The 20,979-nt window shown below is 33.1% G+C and overlaps 1 protein-coding gene across 2 annotated transcripts in view; it reads left to right on the forward strand.

Moving 5' to 3' along the window:
* Nucleotides 1-20,979, forward strand: part of LOC136035213 (protein crumbs-like) — a 225,149-nt gene that overhangs the window by 162,062 nt on the left and 42,108 nt on the right. For both annotated transcript variants that reach the window (XM_065716825.1, XM_065716826.1), the window contains exons 20-25: nucleotides 2,935-3,264; nucleotides 5,918-6,138; nucleotides 9,556-9,910; nucleotides 14,222-14,374; nucleotides 16,132-16,286; nucleotides 18,900-19,112. In XM_065716825.1, coding sequence (XP_065572897.1) covers nucleotides 2,935-3,264; nucleotides 5,918-6,138; nucleotides 9,556-9,910; nucleotides 14,222-14,374; nucleotides 16,132-16,286; nucleotides 18,900-19,112 — 1,427 coding nt within the window. The remainder of the gene's footprint in view (nucleotides 1-2,934; nucleotides 3,265-5,917; nucleotides 6,139-9,555; nucleotides 9,911-14,221; nucleotides 14,375-16,131; nucleotides 16,287-18,899; nucleotides 19,113-20,979) is intronic.

Raw genomic sequence — 20,979 nt, forward strand, 5'->3', positions numbered from 1 at the left:
AGCTGTAAATGATGCTTAAACAGTTGCTGACGAAACTTGCCTAAAAAATTTTTGGCTGCTATAAACTCAATTTATAAGAGATTTTAAAATTAACATTTTTTGATGATGCTTAAACAGTTGCCGACAAAAATTCCTTAAAAATTTTTTGGCTTAAAAAATTTATTTTGATGGGTCATGAGCAGGACGGGGACACTTCGGCTGACTTTTCTTTAGAGGCCTAATTTTGAAAAAAAAAATCACGTAAATGACGTCGCATTCAAATGCATTTAAAGAGCAAAAAAAGATAAACGATGGTATTGCAATTTTAGATGATGCTTAGACAGTTGCTGACAAAATTGCCTATAAAATTTTTTAGCTGCTACAAACTCAATGCATAAAATACTTTTGAATCAACAGTTTTAAATGATACTCAAACAACTGCTGACAAAATTGCCTAAAAAATTTTTTAGCTGCTACAAACTCAATGCATAAAATACTTTTGAATCAACAGTTTTAAATGATACTCAAACAACTGCTGACAAAATTGCCTAAAAAAATTTTTAGCTGCTACAAACTCAATGCATAAAATACTTTTGAATCAACAGTTTTAAATGATACTCAAACAACTGCTGACAAAATTGCGTAAAAAATTTTTTAGCTGCTACAAACTCAATGCATAAAATACTTTTGAATCAACAGTTTTAAATGATACTCAAACAACTGCTGACAAAATTGCCTAAAAAAATTTTTAGCTGCTACAAACTCAATGCATAAAATACTTTTGAATCAACAGTTTTAAATGATACTCAAACAACTGCTGACAAAATTGCCTAAAAAATTTTTTAGCTGCTACAAACTCAATGCATAAAATACTTTTGAATCAACAGTTTTAAATGATACTCAAACAACTGCTGACAAAATTGCCTAAAAAATTTTTTAGCTGCTACAAACTCAATGCATAAAATACTTTTGAATCAACAGTTTTAAATGATACTCAAACAACTGCTGACAAAATTGCCTAAAAAATTTTTTGGTTTAATTTTGAAAAAAGAAATCACGTAAATGATGTCGCATTCAAATGCATTTAAAGAGCAAAAAATGATAAATGATGGTATAGCAAGTTTAAATGATGTTTAAACAGTTGCTGACAAAAATGGCCTAAAATTTTTTTTGGCTGCTATAAACTCAATGCATAAAAGATGTTTGAATTAACAGTTTTAAATGATGCTCAAACAGTTGCTGACAACGAGGGGGGCATCGGGATTTTAGAAATGCCTAGGTGGGGCAATTATTTTTCTATTTTTTTTTCTTTTTCTCTTTTCTCTTTCCTCTACTAATTAAGAAGTTATTTCTCTTTTTTTCTATTTTCTCGTTTTCTCTTTTCTGCAATACTAATAAAATATTTATAAAATCACTACTATTTACTGCTAATTCAGAAATTATTTTCTGTTTTTTCGTTTTCTCTTTTTCTCTTTCCTCCAATACCAACAAAATACTAATAAAAATTACTACTAATTAAGAAGTTATTTCTCTTTTTTTTTATTTTCTCGTTTTCTCTTTCCTGCAATACTAATAAATTACTTATAAAATCACTACTATTTACTGCTAATTCAGAAATTATTTTGTTTTTTCGTTTTCTCTTTTTCTATTTCCTCCAATACCAACAAAATACTAATAAAAATTATTACTAATTAAGAAGTTATTTTTCTTTTTTTCTGTTTTCTCTTTTCTCTTTCCTGCAATACTAATAAATTACTTATAAAATCACTACTATTTACTGCTAATTCAGAATTTTTTTTTCTCTTTTTCTCTTTCCTCCAATATTAATAAAATACTAATAAAAATTACTACTTATTAAGAAGCTATTTTTCTTTTTTTCTCTGTTTTCTTGTTTTCTCTTTTCTACAATACTAATAAAATACTAATAAAAATTACTGCTAATTAAGAAGTTCCTTTTCTCTTTTTTGTTTTTTCTTTTCTCTTTTTCTCTTCCCTGTAATAATAACAAAATTGCTACTAATTACAACTAATTAAGAAATTATTTTTCTCTTTTCTTTTCAAACAGTTCGTTGTCACGATTATAAATAAGCAGCAACTCGGCCTCATAGCAACCGAAGCTTAAATAAATTTTAAGTAAAATTCAGTGCATAAAGTGATAGTGATGAAAATTACAACATCAGATTCAGCTAATCAGGGAACTCTACTTTAGAGGTTTCAAGTTCCCATTTGGAAAAATGGTGAATTTTTTGTCAGAAGAAAGATCACGGATTCCTGTATATTTTTTTTTATTCAGTCACCTTAGAGTCGTTCTATTGCTCATATTTTTTTCTTTAGTTCTTTCTATTGCGACTTGTTTGACAACCATTAAAGCATTTCTAGAGAAGAAACGTATATATGCCAAGTAAAACAGACAAAATAAAAAGATTAAAATATCATGAATGTTCGCAATATCATGAATGTTCATGAAATATCGCTATGCGTCTTCGGTAAGGATGAATTCAGTGTATCAAAGGCCTGTGAAAAAGACATAATAAAAATACAATATTTAAATAGATAACATACATAAATAATTAAAAATAGAATACATTTATTATATAAAATATAAATAAAATAAAAATAAATTAAAATAATTAAAATAAAATATGAAATTTTACTTTTTATCTTGATTTTGTTCCAGCTCTGTTGTTTCTTACCAATCCTGTTAGTTTTGTTTCTTACCATTGTTTGTCGTTCCTCACACGTGCTGAGGACGCTTTGTTTGATATTGGCGAAATATTCGCATTATTTTCTTCTCTTATTCAGCGACTTTATGATCGTTTTATCCCTCAAATTTTCCTCTATTTCTTTTATTGTGATCAGTTTGGCAACTATTGAGCTTAGTGAACTGGCTAATTTATTAAACTAGTAATTACTAATAATTCAAAGCACTAATCTATTCTACTTTTGCTCTCTCAGGTTATGAAGGCGAGAAATGCGAAAACGAAATTGACGAATGTAGCCGCTACCAACCATGTGAACGTGGAACCTGCGTGGATCTAATTGATGACTATAAATGCGAATGTCCTGAGAATTATGGTGGCAAAAACTGTTCCGTTGAACTTCTAGGTTGTATTGGAATCAAGTGCCGCAACGGTGGCGTTTGTATGCCACTTTTGATCAATGAGAAATCTCACGATTTCAAATGCGATTGCCCACATGGATTTCATGGAGTGTTTTGTGGGAATATAACAACAATGAGCTTTGACGGGACTTCATATCTATCTATCGCAAGGAGCAGAGAAGAAGGTATAACATCCCTTTTAGTTGATTAGCCCACTAATTATCCAAAGAGTATGCCGGACGATAAGGCACAAAAAAAAAAGGTAGCAAATCTTTTTAGAGGACCAGTTAAAAACATTTTGCCATCTTCCGTAACAAAAGAATAAAAGTATTCTTCATCCCCCTTCTATCCTCTAACAGAAACCCCTGAGTGTTTTGGCTTAATCTCCAAGCCGTGAAAAAAATGGGATATACGTACTAGATGGGAGCTATATGGGAGCTTCCCCAAATGGGAGCTATCTGATCTACTGCACATGATATCTATAATGAGAAATATATGCTTACCTTCAGGTTTCAGGCATAAAAAGATTACCTGTCTCTGGTTATAAAAGTTCTCTGAAGAGACCGTGGCTTCAGCTGTCTAAGGCCTTTATTGATTGATTAAGTGTTACAAATACTTACTTAAAATACAAAGTAAAATATCCATTTTGAAGATTATCACGCTCTCCTCTGGTAAAGATTATCTGGCTCTCTTTAGTTAAATATTGAGGACAATACAAAGGTTTTGAGTTTCTTAAGAACGCAATGAAAATTGTGTTTAAGCTCACCTTAGCTATGGAAGTTCAAACTTTGCTACGTGATTGTCAAGCAATAATTCAAACATTTATGTCAAACAGATCTAAAGATGACCTGGCACAGGTCCTGTCGAAATTCCTGCCTAACAGAACAGTTCGTGGTAGCGAACTGTAAGCAAGAAGACAGTAGTACTAATAGTAATTAAAACTGAGAAAATTTTATAAAAAAAAAGGCTTTGATAAAAAAATATACATAGATCGAAAGAATCGGATTTTTATGTTGTTCAAAATATATAAAATTAAAGTTAAACGGGTAAGTTTAACTTACCCGTAAAAATTTATATAAAGTTATATATATATATATATATATATATATATATATATATATATATATAGTTATTTACATATATATACATATATAGAGTGATATATATGTAAAATATATAAAGTTAAACGGGTAAGTTTAACTTGCCCGTCAAAAATTATGAGCCTGAGAAAAGTTTTTCTTTTTCAAAAAAGGGACAAAAAAACCTCTAATTTTCAATTAATGGAAAATACATCAAATTCAGCGTATCGGAGAACCTTATTACAGTAGTTTCAAGCCCTGCCTACAAAAATGTGAACGAATGACCAAAGATCCGTTTTTATTTGTTTGTTTACTTCTACCCCTATTGTTTCAAAAACGATTGCTTAACCACGAGTCAGCCCACAAATGCTTTCCGCACATCAGTATAAAGCCGTAGCACAAAGAGTCAGAGTTGATGAAGATTCGGTCCCCTTATATTTCTGATCATTTCTGATCATTTTATGATCATTTCTGATCATTCTGATGGGCTAATTTCTGATCATTTTAAGCTTTATTGTTGCTCTTTACTTTCATGATCTGTCCTCACAGAAGAGGTAGCGCGCCAAACTCCAAAGCGAAGTCACTTTATATACATGGAAGTGCTCTTATGGCATTTATTTGTATTATATATATATATATATATATATATATATATATATATATATATATATATATATATATATATATATATATATATATATATATATATCACAATTAGCAACATATCTTATCTTATTAAACGACCACTAATGGTATTTATGAATATTTATTTATTTATCTGTAATTATTTTATCCGAAACAGCACTACATTTTTTTTGAAAATTGGCATCCTACCATTTTGGGAAACGTTTCGTCAAGACATTAGGGAAACTTGTTTAGAGCATTAATTTTGGAAAAAAACAGTCTTTATATGAATAACGCCACAAATGCTTGGAATAGTTTTAACAAATTTTGGCTGGAGATGAGTGTCTGTGCTAAGTATTTAAAAACAACATACCAATTTAATTTGTTTGTCGATTGTATAGAATAATTTGTCGGTATGACTACACAGAAAAATTTGCGAATAAAATGAAATTAGAGGTAGAGTTGTTTTGCCAAAGAGGTTAAAAAACTGCCTTTCTTTTCAACAACTGAATCTAGGTCCCCTGGTACTATTTTTGACATCTTAAGGTATAGGCCCCAGTTTGTACCACACGGTGTCGATCCCAACAAACATTAGCTGATAGATAAAAAATACCCTAATATAAAATAGAAATGTAAAATAACTTAAATACTTTAATATAAAATACATATATATATATATATATATATATATATATATATATATATATATATATATATATATATATATATATATATATATATATATATATATATATATATATATATATATATATACTATAGATGGCTAAGGAAAACATGTAAAAATCATTGGAGTAGTCGTAGAACAGATTCTCCCTAGATATGTTTCCGGTTAGCCTGGTATTCTTACAGATTCAAACCCAGGGAGGAAAATATAAGTGAAACATACACTTAGGGAAAATATTGACCTAATTTTGAAGGAAAAGATAATCCTTATACCCGTATACTTTGGCTTTAGTCCATTTTCATACGCTTTTCGAAAGTTACCCAATAGAAGTGTTCTTTCTCGTAAATAGTTCTGGTCTGAATGATGATATCAATATAAGAATAAAGCCCATTTTAAGCATTCGTTAAACTTGTGCTTTCTCGTGTAAACTTGTGTTTTCTGAAATTTCAGGCTACGACCTAGAATTCAGATTCCGTACAACACTGCCAAACGGACTACTTGCCGTCGGCCAAGGACAGACTTATTACAAACTACAACTTTCAAATGGGCAGTTAAACTTGCAGACAAGCCTCCTGAACAAATGGGACGGTATATTCATTGGCCACTCATTAAACGATGCTAAGTGGCATAATGTTCAGCTTTCTATAAACTCTACTCACCTTATTCTTAGGGTAAGATGCTCCCTTTTTTCAAAACCGTAAATTTAAGACCAAATCTCTAGATGTCAAAGTAAGAGTTTTACAGGAAATTGCCACGACAGTGGTGTTGTACAAAGGTACATGGCAAAGGAGAGTACGTAAAATAAGCACAATACAGAAAAACTATATAACCCAGTTATTTAAATGTATCCCTATTTAAAATTGTTAACCCTATTCCAGTTAACAGATGTACAGGAAAGTAACAGAAGACGGCTATCTAAATATACTGATATTTAAATTTAATTCATTTAATAACAATAACAACTAAGTTTATCGAACGATAAACTTAGATAAGTTTATCTAACGTCTATCTAATGCAGGAACTTAAGTCAGTCCAAAAACGGGCAATCAGGATGATCCTGCTTAATAGAGACATTTGCTACCATGATGCCATAGCAACCCTTGAACTCCAAAGTTTGGAACTCCGTTTAGGTCACCTTATCCTGAGGCTTGGCAAAATGGTGCTATTTAACCCCTCTCAATGTGACATTTTGCCCCCAGAAGCCCCGACAGTCAGTCTTACGAGACAGAATCTACAACTTGTGGCTGTGCGTGCTCGGACAAACCAATACCAGAACTCTATCGTCCCCTTTTTTACGTCATTATATAATAGTGCATAAATATATTTTGTACTTCAACATCAAATTAGCCATTTGAGCTATGATTATTGTTTAAATAAACCTTTATCTCTCTCTTTGAGTTTGAAAACTAAGTTTTAGATAGTCAACTAATAATACCTGAGCTAGAAAATTCAACACTTGTTCCATCTCACTACTACTATTAAAAACTCACTGCAGCAACAAGTCGCCCGAGGCCAATACAGCTGCACACCTTTACCGCTATCTACTCATAGCCTCTCTCTTTTCCCCCTTCAATTAAATTCAAGTGTCTTTTAAATCCTTTCTTATGACCTTTCCCATTGCATTCGGGAGAGCCTTTACATTTCGTTTTGCCCCAGAGGTACGCTGCAAAATTTCAACCAATGACAATCTGTCACCCTTCCTCCGTAAGAAGTGTCATAGCCATCTTAGAGTTTCTTAGAAAGTGCGATTAAACAATGTTTTTCGTACAGCTTATTGTTTGATATAGGGTCTGTCAAACGAGGTCATAAAACTAGTAAATCCTCCTCCGTCTTTCCTTATCATCCTTCCCAACACACGAGAATAACCTGCTTTTCGTTTGACCCTATGTGGATGACCAAGTGGCTCAAATGGCCCAGAAGGCTCAATCGTTGGCAAATTGTCATTCTTTATCTGTAAAACTTGGCCTAACCATCTTAACAATTTTTCCATTATAGCCCTAGAAAGTGGGATGGAACCACATTTTTTGCACAACTTGTTCTTTGATTTCACTATTTCTAATATGAGGTCAACTATTAGCTATTATTTAATTAGTAACTATTTTTAATTATTAACTATTTTAATTTTATTAATTAGTAACTATTTTTATTATAAGGTCAGTCAACTATTTTTAGACAATTCCAGTGGAAAACATTTAAAAATCTTAAGCAGACTTGCGAAGTGCCAATTATTTAGAGCCTCAACTTTAATTGTTTTTGTTTAATTATTTTAAATTGTTTGTTTCAGTTAAAGGTCGAAGTTTATTGAATTAGCCAGACATTTTTGAAAGAAGGTGGATTCTTCCGGTTTAGTGTTCTGTTTTTACTGATGAAAATATGGTTTGGCTAGTTAGGCTAGCTTATAGTTAGGCTAGTTCTAAAAATACTCACAAATATCGCCAATACGACCATTTTACAGCATTTGGTGTTCCATTTTCGAGTAAAGTAAAGTAGAAGTAAAAAGGATAAAAGAAAACTAAAAAGCAATTTTTTTAGCATCAATTTTAAAAATTAACCCTATGATTTTGCTGGGTAACTCTAGGTGGTGTAAGTAGTGTTTTCTTTAAAAGATAGTCCAGGTTTCCTCTCTTATCAGTTTTGCTTATTCTTTGGGTCTAGGCTCAAGAGTTCTAAAGGATTTTGACTCCCTAGCTGCTATCATGGAACAAGGACATTGAATCTATAGGAATAGCTTATACAATAAAAAGTAAATGAATGATCTTTTTTTACAAGGGTTCTTAGGTCAAAGGCTCTACTTTAGATAATGGCAACACAGTAGCAACCATTGCATAGCAGCAAGATAAGTTGCAACTTCTTTAAATAATAGTATATTTAAATAGCCGATTTCTGTGGCTTTTCTGAGCATGTACCAACCGGAATAGTGTCAACTACTTTAAATTGGGACATTGGTGCGCTGGATTAGGGCGAGGGTTTGAATCCTAGTGTACCCAATTATTTAGTTTGAGACGGGGGTCAGTGGAGTGACTCTGTAAGCTCAGCCAGAGTCAACCCAGCATTGGTTACCTGTAGAAATCTGGGGAAAGTAGACAGGAAGGGTGTGCGAAAGCAAAGGATGGGTGCCCCCCCCCCATTGTACTTCCTCTCTCTTCAGACAGGAAATGGAGATCAGCTCAACGAAAAAAATGAACGGAGATTTTTTTCCGTTATAATGAGCCCTCTCGCGACATTCTAGGACCACTGGATCGATACAATTACCCCTGGGAAAAAAAACAAACAAACAAATAAACACGCACCCGTGATCGGTCTTCTGGCAAAAAAATACTAAGTTCCAAATTTGTGCAGATAGGAGCTTGAAACTTCTACAGTAGGGTTCTCTGATACGCTGAATGCGATGGTATGATATTCGTTAAGATCCTATGACTTTTAGGGGGTGTTTCTCCCTATTTTCCAAAACTAGGCAAACTTTCTGAGGCTCTTAACAAAATTTGATGAAACTTATATATTTAAAATCAGCATAAAAATCCGATGCTTTTGATGTATCTATATGTATCAAAATTCCGTTTTTTAGAATTTCGTTTACTATTTAGCCGGGTCGCTCCTTACTACAGTTCGTCACCACAAACTGTTTGATTCTACCGTAGCATCTTTCTGTGTATTAAATTTGTGGACAAGGCAAAGGGAAATATAGGTGGAGGTAGCTCGTCAGAGGGAGGGTTGTGGATGTACTTGAATTAAAAGGCCATTGATGTCACATCGAATCTCTCCTTTAGAGGTTGTAGAGGTATCCGTTTGGTGCTGCTGTCCGTCCTTTAAACCCTATTTTGGGTCCTCTGAAGTGGTACTGGTAGATTTTTTACTTCTTTTATTATAATAAATATTTTTCATTGACTATTTTCCAATGCCAAACACGCGACAAAAGAAAAACGCTACTTAATCATATGTATTTTTTTATTAAAAAAAATGGATATTTTGAGAGTGTATTTCGATCATTCATCTACTTACAATAGGTTCCCCATTGTTTGGTACCGTTCATGTTTCCTCAAATTGATTTTTTTTTTTTGCATTAAAAAGTGATATATTTGATTTTTCAGGTTAACGACCATGACTCAGTTAATGAAGTGAACCAAGTAGAAATTGTGAATAGCGCACCAGAAACCAGCTTCACCACAACAGTATTAGGTGGTACTACCATGCACTTGGGAACCATCACCAACGGAGCCCCGAATTTTAGCGGGTGTATGGAAGATGTAGTAATTAACAAATTCCAAGTCATACCCAGAGATAATGGCCAGGAGATATTGTCATCAGTGAATTTGACAGTTGGATGCCCAAGAACAGACCAGTGCGTCCCCAACCCCTGCTTGAATGGAGGTCAGTGCTTTGACCTTTGGTCGAAGTACGAATGTAAATGCACAAGACCATACCTTGGAAACAATTGCCAATATAGTAAGTGTATCTCAGGGTTCACATAGTTGTTCATACATAATCAATACCCGCTTGTTGCAGCAACTTAATTGTCGACTTAAAGAATTTCGTTTGTTTTGTTAAACTTTTTATTGGGTTTCCACTTAACTCAATCCCAGTTAAGTGAACCCCGTTTAGCTCAACCCTCGCTCAACTTAAACTTCATTCAACTTAACCCAGTTTAAATTAACCTCTTTTTGGCTCAATCCTCGTTTACTTAACCCCTATTCACCCCACCAACCCCATTCAACTCAATCCCCTTTAAATCGGCCCCCATGCAACTCAACCCTCACTCGTATCAACCCCCTTGCAATTCAACGTTCGTTTAACTAAAGCCAATTTAACTTCACCCCCTTTTAATTAAACCGCCGTTCAAATGAACCTTAATCCAATCCAGCCTCTGCAACAGGCTAGGTTAAGCTGAATGGAGTTGAGTTGCACGGGTGTTGACTTAAAAGGGGTGTATGAGTTTTATGGAGTTGGATTTGAAGGGGTTTAGTTCCATGGCGATCGAGTTTAACGCTGATTGAGCTGAGCAGCGACTAAGATAAATAGGTTGAGTTGTACGAATAGAGTTAAATGACGGTTGAGTTTAACATACTTTAAGTTGAGGAACTTATATCACTTCAAATGAATGAACTTACAAGTAAGCAATTTTTGCCGTGGACTTTCACAGAAAAAACAATCTTAACTTAATGCAACCACATTCAAGTTTACTCACTAATATAAATCGCAAATTAGACCTTTCATATACCTGCAAAAAATTATAAATCGACATTGTGTATATATCAGACTGTAATTATAATTCCACCACTTAAGTGACTTTCATACTAAATAGGTAATTTTTTATTTTAACTGATTAAGTTACGTTACGTCAAGTATAACCTTTGACACTTAAATTAAGTTCTTTTACGCTAGGCTAACGTAAAAGTCAGTTAGATCATCATAATCATCGTCTAAAATCATCACAATCATCGTAAGAAAACTACTCAAAAATAATAAATGCGGAGTGAATATGGATATCCAGGCTCTGATCAAATGTGAAAGGCTTTCTAGGAAAAGTTTATTGATTTATTTTTAAAATTTATTTGTTGTTATCTAGAAACTCCATTTTGTTAATGATTTATTTTCCGCAATTTTTCGTAATTTTATGTTTTCTGTAATTTATGTTTTTCGTAATTTTCCGTAAAGTAACATACACTTAAGTAACATAATTTCCAAATAGAGCTTAGGTCTGATTAACACTCTCTGTTACGGACAGAATATCCTCCATAAGAAAACATAACGTAACATAAACTTGAATAATGTTGAATTCTAAGTACAGCTCGAGTTTAACTAGCACTGCCTCCGTTGCAGAAATAATTTGCTTCGTCATAACGTAGCACAAATTTTAAGCGTGTGAAAGGTTTTAAGGCGTAGTGTGAAGAAGTATTAGCATAGAAAATTACGTACGTAGTTTTGCTGTGTATACAGGATTTAGGGTACATTATGGCACTAGTTACTACTGGGGCCCTGTCGAATATCACACAAGCATTGTTCATAGTGTTCTTGGTTTGAAATTTCAACTCAATGAACAAGGATAAGGACCAACATTTGTGTTACAAAATCGTTAAGAAATGGAAGAGCAAGTATGTGTGGGGCTTAATGGAGATTTTGGTGGTTTATTCACATTGCATTTTTTGTCTTCTTAAGATGAATTGAAAATAGTAGCCATTCAAAAAATTATGTGTCAAAAGTTTATAATTTTGTGCCAATTATTTTGTTTATTTTGTTCAAAATATTCAAATTATTTTGTGCCAAAGTTTATAACCCCCCTAAAACTCGCTGCCCTCAATCGAGTTATGTAATTCATTTCTTGTTGTTACCCTGTTTTCAGCATTCTTTCTACCATTTGAGAGGGGAGCCTCCCCTCCCCACCCTGCATCTGGGCAATTGTATCTCTTTCCTGGTGAAATATTTGCCTAAAAATTAATTTTATGTGGTAGAAATGTACCGTACTATAGATGTTTCTTTTTATATAGGCATTCATTTTTTTTTTTTTTTAGAAACTCGTTTGGGAAACTTCAAAAATTTTGTAGAAAAAGTTTTAGAAAACGTTTCAAATCAGACACATCACCTGAAATTGGTATATCAAGTGAATAAAACCTAAGTAGAAGCCAAACCCTGTGGCGTGGTATAAAAATGCCTGATTTATTTTTATAAAAATTGCCTTTTAAAGACCAAGGGTCATGTACACCCTCCAATAATGTTCTGATTGGACAATACAAGAATATTTTTCACTTGAAAACAAAAAATAAAACGGTAATTGGTTTTTTAATTAATAATGCCTAATTAATTAAATGGGAGCTATGAATTCTTTTAGGAAATATGTAAGTACCAGCTTCCCTTTTAGCTTATACTACATAGATTTCTTTGTATCTAATTTTTTTGAAGAAATTTTTAGAAAACACAAACTTTTTAAAAGTATTGCTGTGGCCTTAAGAGAAAATTATTTGCATGTTATATATATATATATATATATATATATATATATATATATATATATATATATATATATATATATATATGTATATATATATATATATATATATATATATATATATATATATATATATATATATATATATATATATATATATATATCTATTTTATTTATAATAGGAAAGGCAGTGTTGTCTTAGAAATTAATTAGAAATTTTCATAGCGACATCACCTGGTCATTTTTGCTTGACAATACTTAGTGTCTTTTTTGGGAATTTTGCTTGGCCCATCAGCAGATTTGGACTTTTTCTTAGTTTATTTATTAAGGAACTAAATTTTGAAACAGACATTTTTTCAGATTATATTTTTTTAGATTCAAAATAAATAGGTAATAGAGTTTTTAATTAATTGTTCGTAATTAATAATAGCAGAGGCATGATTTGCTTTGGAGCAGGGGGAAACCGCCCACCAGGCTCCAGTCCACCCAGCTCAAATTTAGTTTCTTGAAAAATATTGTCAAAACTAAGACAAGCATGCATAATTCAAGAATCCTGAGAAATGGCTCAGTTTTCTTTAGTATATCTTTGCCTTTATTGTACTATATGGCTCATTTCTCTTGTCATTTCCTCTTGATTTGGAAAAATTGGCTCCAACTCTCCCATCAGGATTTTTACGAATTACGCCACTTAATAATAGGTAGTCACTAATTCTTTTGGTAAATATGTAAAAACCGACCTGTCTTTTAGCTTATATTGCGCACTTTTCTTCACAGTGTTTTTTATTCAGAAAATGCACTTTTTACAAATTTGGCTCTGGCCTTGAGAGAAAATCATTTATTGGTATATAACTCTAAAATTTCATTTTATTTATAAATATAAAGACAGTGTTGTCGACGAAATTATTCAAGAATTTTCATAGCGACGTCGCTTGGTCTTTTTTGCTTGACAATGTTTAGTGTCTCTTAAGAATTTAGCTTAATCGATCTACAGATTTTGTACTTAATTCTCTTTATTTATTTTAAAATTGAAGTGGAAAAATATGTATATATTTTCAGATTATAACGCCACAATCTTTGGGCATGAAAAGTTACCGACAGCTGAGTATTATATCAATTATAATAAGATTATATAAAATTTCCTCAATTTATCAATTAATTTTTTTTAGGAAACGCAAACTTTCTAAAAGTATTGCGATGGCCTTGAGCATTTACGTTATTTTCCGTTATTTATGCATCTTTATAATTTCATTTTATTCATAATTGGAAAGGCAGTGTTGTCTTAGAAATTATTTAGGATTTCTCATAGTGACGTCGCTTGGTCATTTTTAATTGACAGTATTGAGTATCTTCTTGGAGAACTTAGCTTAGTCTATCTGCAAATTTAATTTTTCTTTGTCTTTATTTATTTATAAAATAAAACGAAAACATATGTTTTTTTTAGATATTTTTTAGATTCAAAATAAATTGGTAACTTAGTTTTCAGTTAATCATTCGTAATTAATAATAGGAAGTTAATAATTCTTAAGGCAATTATGTAAAAATCGACCTGCCTTTTAACTTATGTTGCATACTTTTCTTTACTTTATTTTTCCTAGTAATTATTATAAAATGCAAACTTCTTGCAATTATTACTCTGGTACTGAGAGAAAATTATTTACCAATTATTTATATATTTCTGTAATTTCATTTTATTTATAACCTTTGCTTGACAAGATTAGTGCATTCTTAGATAATTCAGCTTGTACATCGACAGGTTTGGACATTATTGTCTTTATTTATTTCTAAGCTAAAATGGAAATATAATTTTTTTTTAGATTATACCCCTGCAACATTTGGACATGAAAATTCTACCGATAGCTCGGTAACAGTCACTATATCACCTAAAGAAAGACTTCAGATGCAAGTTCAAACTGACATATCCCTTTTTGTTCGGACAAGGGAGTCTCAAGGGCTGATATTTTATGTTGGTAAGTAAACTGACCAAAGTTTAATTCTATTAACAAAACTTTGTTTGCATTATATAATTAATTCATTGAATGTGATTTAGCTTTGATTAGTGGATAATATTGATTAGTTAATGAAAATTAATTATGTAGCAATTACTGATCATTAAGGATAATTAATAAATCTATTAGCTTGTCCTTTAGCTATGTTTCATTTCCATGAAATGATTAATTTTTCCAATTTGATTATATTTGATAATTAGTTAATTTTGATGAATTAATGAGAATTTACCACAAAATGTTAAATAATGATCCTATTAAATGGTCAGTCACTTAAACATTGACTTGCTGAAATAATTCGATCTAATTTGATCTAGCTTTTATAATTAGTTAATATTTATCAGTTACAGAATTAATTTGTCGTATTTTATAGTTGGTCAATATTAATTATTAATAATATTTAATAACTTCTGTTATATTTTTATTTTCTTAATTGTATTACCTGCAATTTACTTCCTGGGTCACCCCTCCTTTTCTCTTCTATGTAATAATGTATACAGAAGGGCCTTTGCGTTCAGGCGTCAGACTCTATGTCACCCGTTTTATCCTCTTGCACAATGTCGCTCCTACTCAAATTACCCGTCTACGAAATCACAAAGGAATAGTAGTTTGTATATGCGGTATTAACTATTTTTACATCCGGCGTTAGGGGTGGTGGTGAAATTTTTATAGAGAAACAATATAGTTGGCACCAAAGAGTATGGGTAAGAGTGAGAACTGGTGTTAGTGTGGTCAAATAAACTATCAACGGTATTTAGCGTTTGGTAACACTTGACATTATTTTTCAGTGTAATAATAAAAATCAGTAATTTAGTTAGTGTAACTGGGGAAATTTGGGTAGTAATAAGTGTCGGATCTCAGTTCCGGACAGAAAAACGACTCGAATGCTTGAAGAAATGCCAAGTGTCGACAGACGCTAGGTGGCGTTGATAGTTTTTTTTTTGTTGACACTAGCGCCAGTTTCTACCCTTATAAGTTACCTATATGTGGTTGATACCAAAAAGTTGTTGTGTTATCTAGCGTATAATTTTTGGAAATAAAAAGTATGAATTTTATTCTTGGAATTTTAAAAATAGATTGTGCTGTAGAAATAGGATATATTTTTCCCCGTTACTTGACAAACACTTTCGTGACGTAGTATTGCCATTATCTCTCTTAATTTGGGTATGTTTTCTTCAAGAACAAAAATTGAAAGAATATAATTACGCTAAATTAAAATTTTTCATTACAGCGAAGCACCTTTAAAGGGGAATAAAACGTCTTGGGTGGAGGTCACCATTTCGAAAAAAAAAAATAGGTTCATCATTTAGAAAATGTTAGGAATTATTGGAATAAAATGTAAATGTCTTAGAATTTGGAGGGGTCCATGAGCTCAAAGACCCTTCTGTATACATATCTGTGTAGAATGGAACAATGGGTGGGGGGAGGGGGTCCGACCCAGGCACTGAATTGCAGATAGTATAATTAAGAAGATTGTGCAGAGTAATTTTCTTTTCAAAAACTAAAATGTATGTAAAATTAGTATTGAAAAGGGGCAAAATAAAAAGTGGCAGTTGATATAAAAACTGAACCGAACAAGTGTAAACTATGCTTTTTTTGGAAAAATAGACAAAAAAAGATGAAGATGAATACTACATCCAAGTGCCTCCTTTTAAAGGCCTATGGATCGTTTTTCAAGTGTGTCCGAAGGCTCGGGACTAACCGCAGGTACTAATTTTCAGGTACTAATCCAATGTCCAATCTTTCTGCACCGTCTTACATAGCAGCTGAACTAAATGAAGGCAATCTTATGGTCAGTGTGAAGATGGCTGGTGTTGATAGTATTTACAAAGTTGAAAATACTCCACTAAATGACGGATACTTACATCTTGTGCAGGTAAGCCACTCCTGTTAAATATAAAGCCACATGCCTGGAAACTAGATCGAAACAGTTTGCTTAATATTTTATCAGTTCAAGTCTGTATATTGAGAATTAGAAAGCAGCACAAGTCAAATTAAACTGAGGCGAGAACAAACCGACATGATAATATATTTATCCAAGTATAATAAGTAAAAGTTAATTTGTTTCAGTTCTATTGCGTGGAAAATTTGCATTGGCGTAGCTAGGGGGGCAAGGGGGACGGATGTCCCCGAGTGCAGCCTTTGAAGAGGTACCAAACTGTGTTTTTTTTATAAATAGTATGATCTACTTACTCTGCAGTGGTGATGGTGGGGCGACGAATACTGAAACTGTACTTGGGCTCTGGAAGCCTTAGCTGTGCCTCTGAATATCTGTTGTTAAAAATGCTTGTTTCTCATTCAGACACAGACCTATATTCTGATTTTATAAATATGATTTATAAGCTTAAATTAAATAGGAATTTTTATTTGCATTAAATCTCACGCATGATTTAGTGTCAAAATATAACAGATTGTGACACGTTTTGTCCACGTCTTGATACGTATTTCTTAGATGATACTGCAACTATATTCTCCAAGAAAAATAACAAGAGCGCTGTTTGACGTTATTCAGAACGTGTCCTTTTCTAACATTCTTGCCTGTTATTCATCAAGTTCTATTATGTTGAATTTACCAACTAAGTTGAAACAGGTTAAAAAATATACTTTAAAATCGCATACAAGTGTGGCGTAGCATTTATAATAATTTGTCTAACATTCTAGTCTATACACTGTTCTAAAGGAAACACTACAAAGACAAAAGAGTCTGTGCCATTCAATTCCCCAATCAACCAATCGTGACATTTGCACTCCCTCCCTGATGGTCCCAAATACAGTCCTAAACAATATAATTTCCGCTTGTTTTTTATTGCTTGAATTGTTGTGTCTCTTCGTTTACTGGGATGCTGCAACCTAGTAGAGAATGAAGTTTTGCCCATAGTAACTGAAAATTAGAATACATTTTTTGAAGGTAAGCTGTCAAGTGAGAAAAAGTTGCCATTTGAAGCAAGTTCAGGAATGGTTACTATGGCTTCAATTAATCTTAATAGTAAAAGTTTATTGCGAAAACAAGTTTATGGGAATTTCGAAAGATGACCTCAAAAACGGTGTCGCATCGATATGAAAACTACCATTACTACTACTACTACTACTAACGAGTCAGCAGAACACCAGACTAACACAGCTACACATTCTCCCGCTCCATCCTAATCCATTCAAAGCCTCCCTTTTTACACCCTCCCATGATGCTACGATTTCCCTTAATCTCTACGACTTCCTACCACTCCAGATGAAGACGACCTGCTTTCTGTTTAGCCCTAGACGGCTGGCCGAAAAAAAGACAATCTTCGGCAAGAAACTGCCGAAAATAAAACTGTATCAGTGGAATCCCTAAGTCGAAAAATTTATTCAGGAAAGTTACAGTCCCTGCCTTGAACAATACGGAAATCACTTTTTGCAGGGGTAGCACTGTCCTCTTTTTTCTTCTTTGTTTTCTTCACCGCTAGTAGGGGGGCACTGGGGCATCCTAGAGAGCTCTCTAAGAGCTCATTTCAAAAGAAATTGCTACATCTACGTGCCTTCTTTGAGTATTAAACACATACTATCAATAAAAATTGCAAATTTTGACAAAAACTGCATCTTTACATACAGGATGATGTAACACATTTTATTCTTAACCCAATTACGCCATTGAAGAAAAATGAGAGCAGTAGAGGGCTACATGGTTCAAATGCTGGCCCAAAAAGGATTGGAGCTATCCCAAAGTTCTCTTTGAAAGGGGTTGGGCTTATGTGCGGCTCCTAGGTCGTGTTATTTCTCCCCCCCCCCTCCCTAAGGGAGATACAACTTGAAAAGTTCTCTTTTCTTTTCAATCAAATTGCCATCAAGCCATTGGCCGATTGGAGACAAAGTCAAGACGGATAGTCTAAGTAGAGGCAAAGCTGACATAAGCCTTTTTCAGGATTGTGTGAAAAATGATGTCATCTTCACTTGTCTATCATCCATCAATTCAACCTAGAGCAGAACTAAGGTAGACAGCCATCGAACTAAGGGATGATCAAGATATATGGTTAGACTCATGATGAACGATGTCGACTGGACTTGTATGGAAAAGGACGGACTGAATTTGCTTGGACTCATTGGCGAACAAGTGACCTAAGCCCGTGACAACATTGACAAATTGTGATACTGCCCTAAAAACTTAATAATTTGAAACTATCAAAAGGAAAATCTAAAAATTTTGGTTTTCAGGTATGATAAACCTAAAAAGGGGTCTATTAGGGGTGGGGTGGGGTACGAATCTTGTCATTTTAATGTTTTTGAACTTTAAAGAACACTTTATAAACTCTTGGGAAAACGTACAACAGGCTAATGAACAGAAATATTTTGTCACTGATATTTTTTGTTATCTCCAGAACTTAGAACTTAGGTTTTTCTGAATATACTTTTAGTGCGAAAGGTTACATGCACTCCAATTTAATTATACATTAAATATACACAAATAAAATATTTAAATGAGATATATTTAACATAGATTATTTTTTTTATTAAGGTCACTCGTGAAAGGTCGTCGATTCGAGCCTATATCAACGAGACAGTACATATTAACGAAACTCTGGCTGTCAACGTCCTCTTAAATGCTGAAGTTTTGTACCTAGGGGGTCTCCCTCCATTGACAAGAAAGAGGAGACAGACAATCGCAGAAAGAATTGCGTCTGGAGAGTCTTTGAAATCGAACTTTAAAGGCATTTTGCAAGATGTTCAGGTAAGTGTATTTGAGCGTTTATTTTTTTGGGGGGATTTAATGTAAATAATAATTCATGAACTATTTTTTTAGTAGCATCAGTAATAGACCAGCTTTATTGGAAATAATCATTTTTTATATAATAGCACAACAAAAGCGGAGCTTGCGAGGATGTGCTAAAATAAAAAAAATAAAAAGTGTATGGAGCATGAGAACATTTACCGAAACCAACATGAAAAATAAACAACGAAACACTACAATACAAAACCCCAAAACAATACATAAAAAATACAGAAAAATAACCCACTGAAAATATATTTAATCTGATTCGAAAGCATACCTACCGAGTAACTCCACACGTAAATCAGATTTAAACTGGTCGAATTTACCTTTATTCTTAATATCATTACTAAGCTTGTTCCAAAGCTTGGAAGCTCTATAAACAAGATAAAAAAGAGACTTACTAGAAGCAAGTCGAGGAACCTCAATATTTCCTTGCATCTGAGTATCGTGTTGGTGAACATCTGACCTCTCACAAAATATACCTGCAAAACAATCTGGAAGGCCCTCATTATGATACTTATATATAAAAAACAAAGTATAAAAATCACGCAATCCGGCAGCAGGCATTATATTTATTGGATTATAGACCGACCTTATGGACTCCCAGTTCCCCACACCACAAAAAAACTCGGATAGTATTTATTTTAGTTTTTGCCATTTGTTAGTATAATAAATGGTTTTTAATAAATGATTTTTAATAAATATTTAAAATGATTCTTAGCCAAAAAGGTACAAGAATAAATATATATATATATATATATATATATATATATATAAAACTGCACATTATTGATATATACTTCCTAAAATCAAAGAAAACTAGACCTACGTTGCCTGGGCAACGTGAAGTGTTGCGGCAACCTTTGTCCGGCTTTGCCGATTAAAGTGTTGCGAGAGCAACACTTTGGTTTTGTTTCTTCGCTATCGGTTAAATGCTGAAGTTGTCAGAACTACCAAAGCTTTCAAAACGGCATATTCAAAGAAGAACACAATCAGTAATCACATGATCAAATTCTTTAGCGTTGAAAAAACAACAGCAAAAGAATATCGGAAAAAGGGACTAAATTGAGTTTGCAGCCAGTTGAACTTTATCCTTTTCAATCGTAGACATCGTGACGGATAGAAACTTGGAACATTATCTTATATAATCTAGTTGGTATTATAAAGCTATCCGTAACTTTTCAGGATCAAATACCATAGATGTGCACCAATTTGCACAAATTTGTAGCCCCTCACGAACCTCCTCTAGCAACCCATTCTTGCTTACAAGTCCCTCTTCTGTGAGAGACAAAGAATAACACAATCAGTAATCAGATGATCAAAGGCTATTCCTCAGGGTTGGAAAAAAAAATATTGGAAGAAGGGACTAAATTGACTTTGCAGCCAGTTGAACTTTATCCTTTGCACACCATAGGCTCTGGCTCGAGGACAAGCAAAAACCATCCTTTTTGGCCCCAGGCAAGAGTCGTACGGAGCTTTCCAAAATATAATGTCATATTCATCAATCCGGCCCGAGGTCCACACTAACAGCCGATTATTACTTACTAGGCCCCTAAATGTCACTTTGCAGCCGGTTGAACTTTATCCTTTTCAATCGTAGACATCGTGACGGATGGAAACTTGGAACATATTCTTATGTAATCTAGTTGGTATTATAAAGCTATCTGTAACTTTCCAGGATCAAAATACCATTAGGGACCCATAAATTTCCTGTAATGACTCGCCATCCAGGATCGCTTATTATTGGATGGCGAGTCATTACAGGAAATTTATGGGTCCCTGATTCCATAGATGTGCACCAATTTGCACAAATTTGTAGCCCCTC

Source organism: Artemia franciscana, chromosome 14, assembly GCF_032884065.1.
Source record: "Artemia franciscana chromosome 14, ASM3288406v1, whole genome shotgun sequence".
NCBI classification, from domain to species: domain Eukaryota; kingdom Metazoa; phylum Arthropoda; class Branchiopoda; order Anostraca; family Artemiidae; genus Artemia; species Artemia franciscana.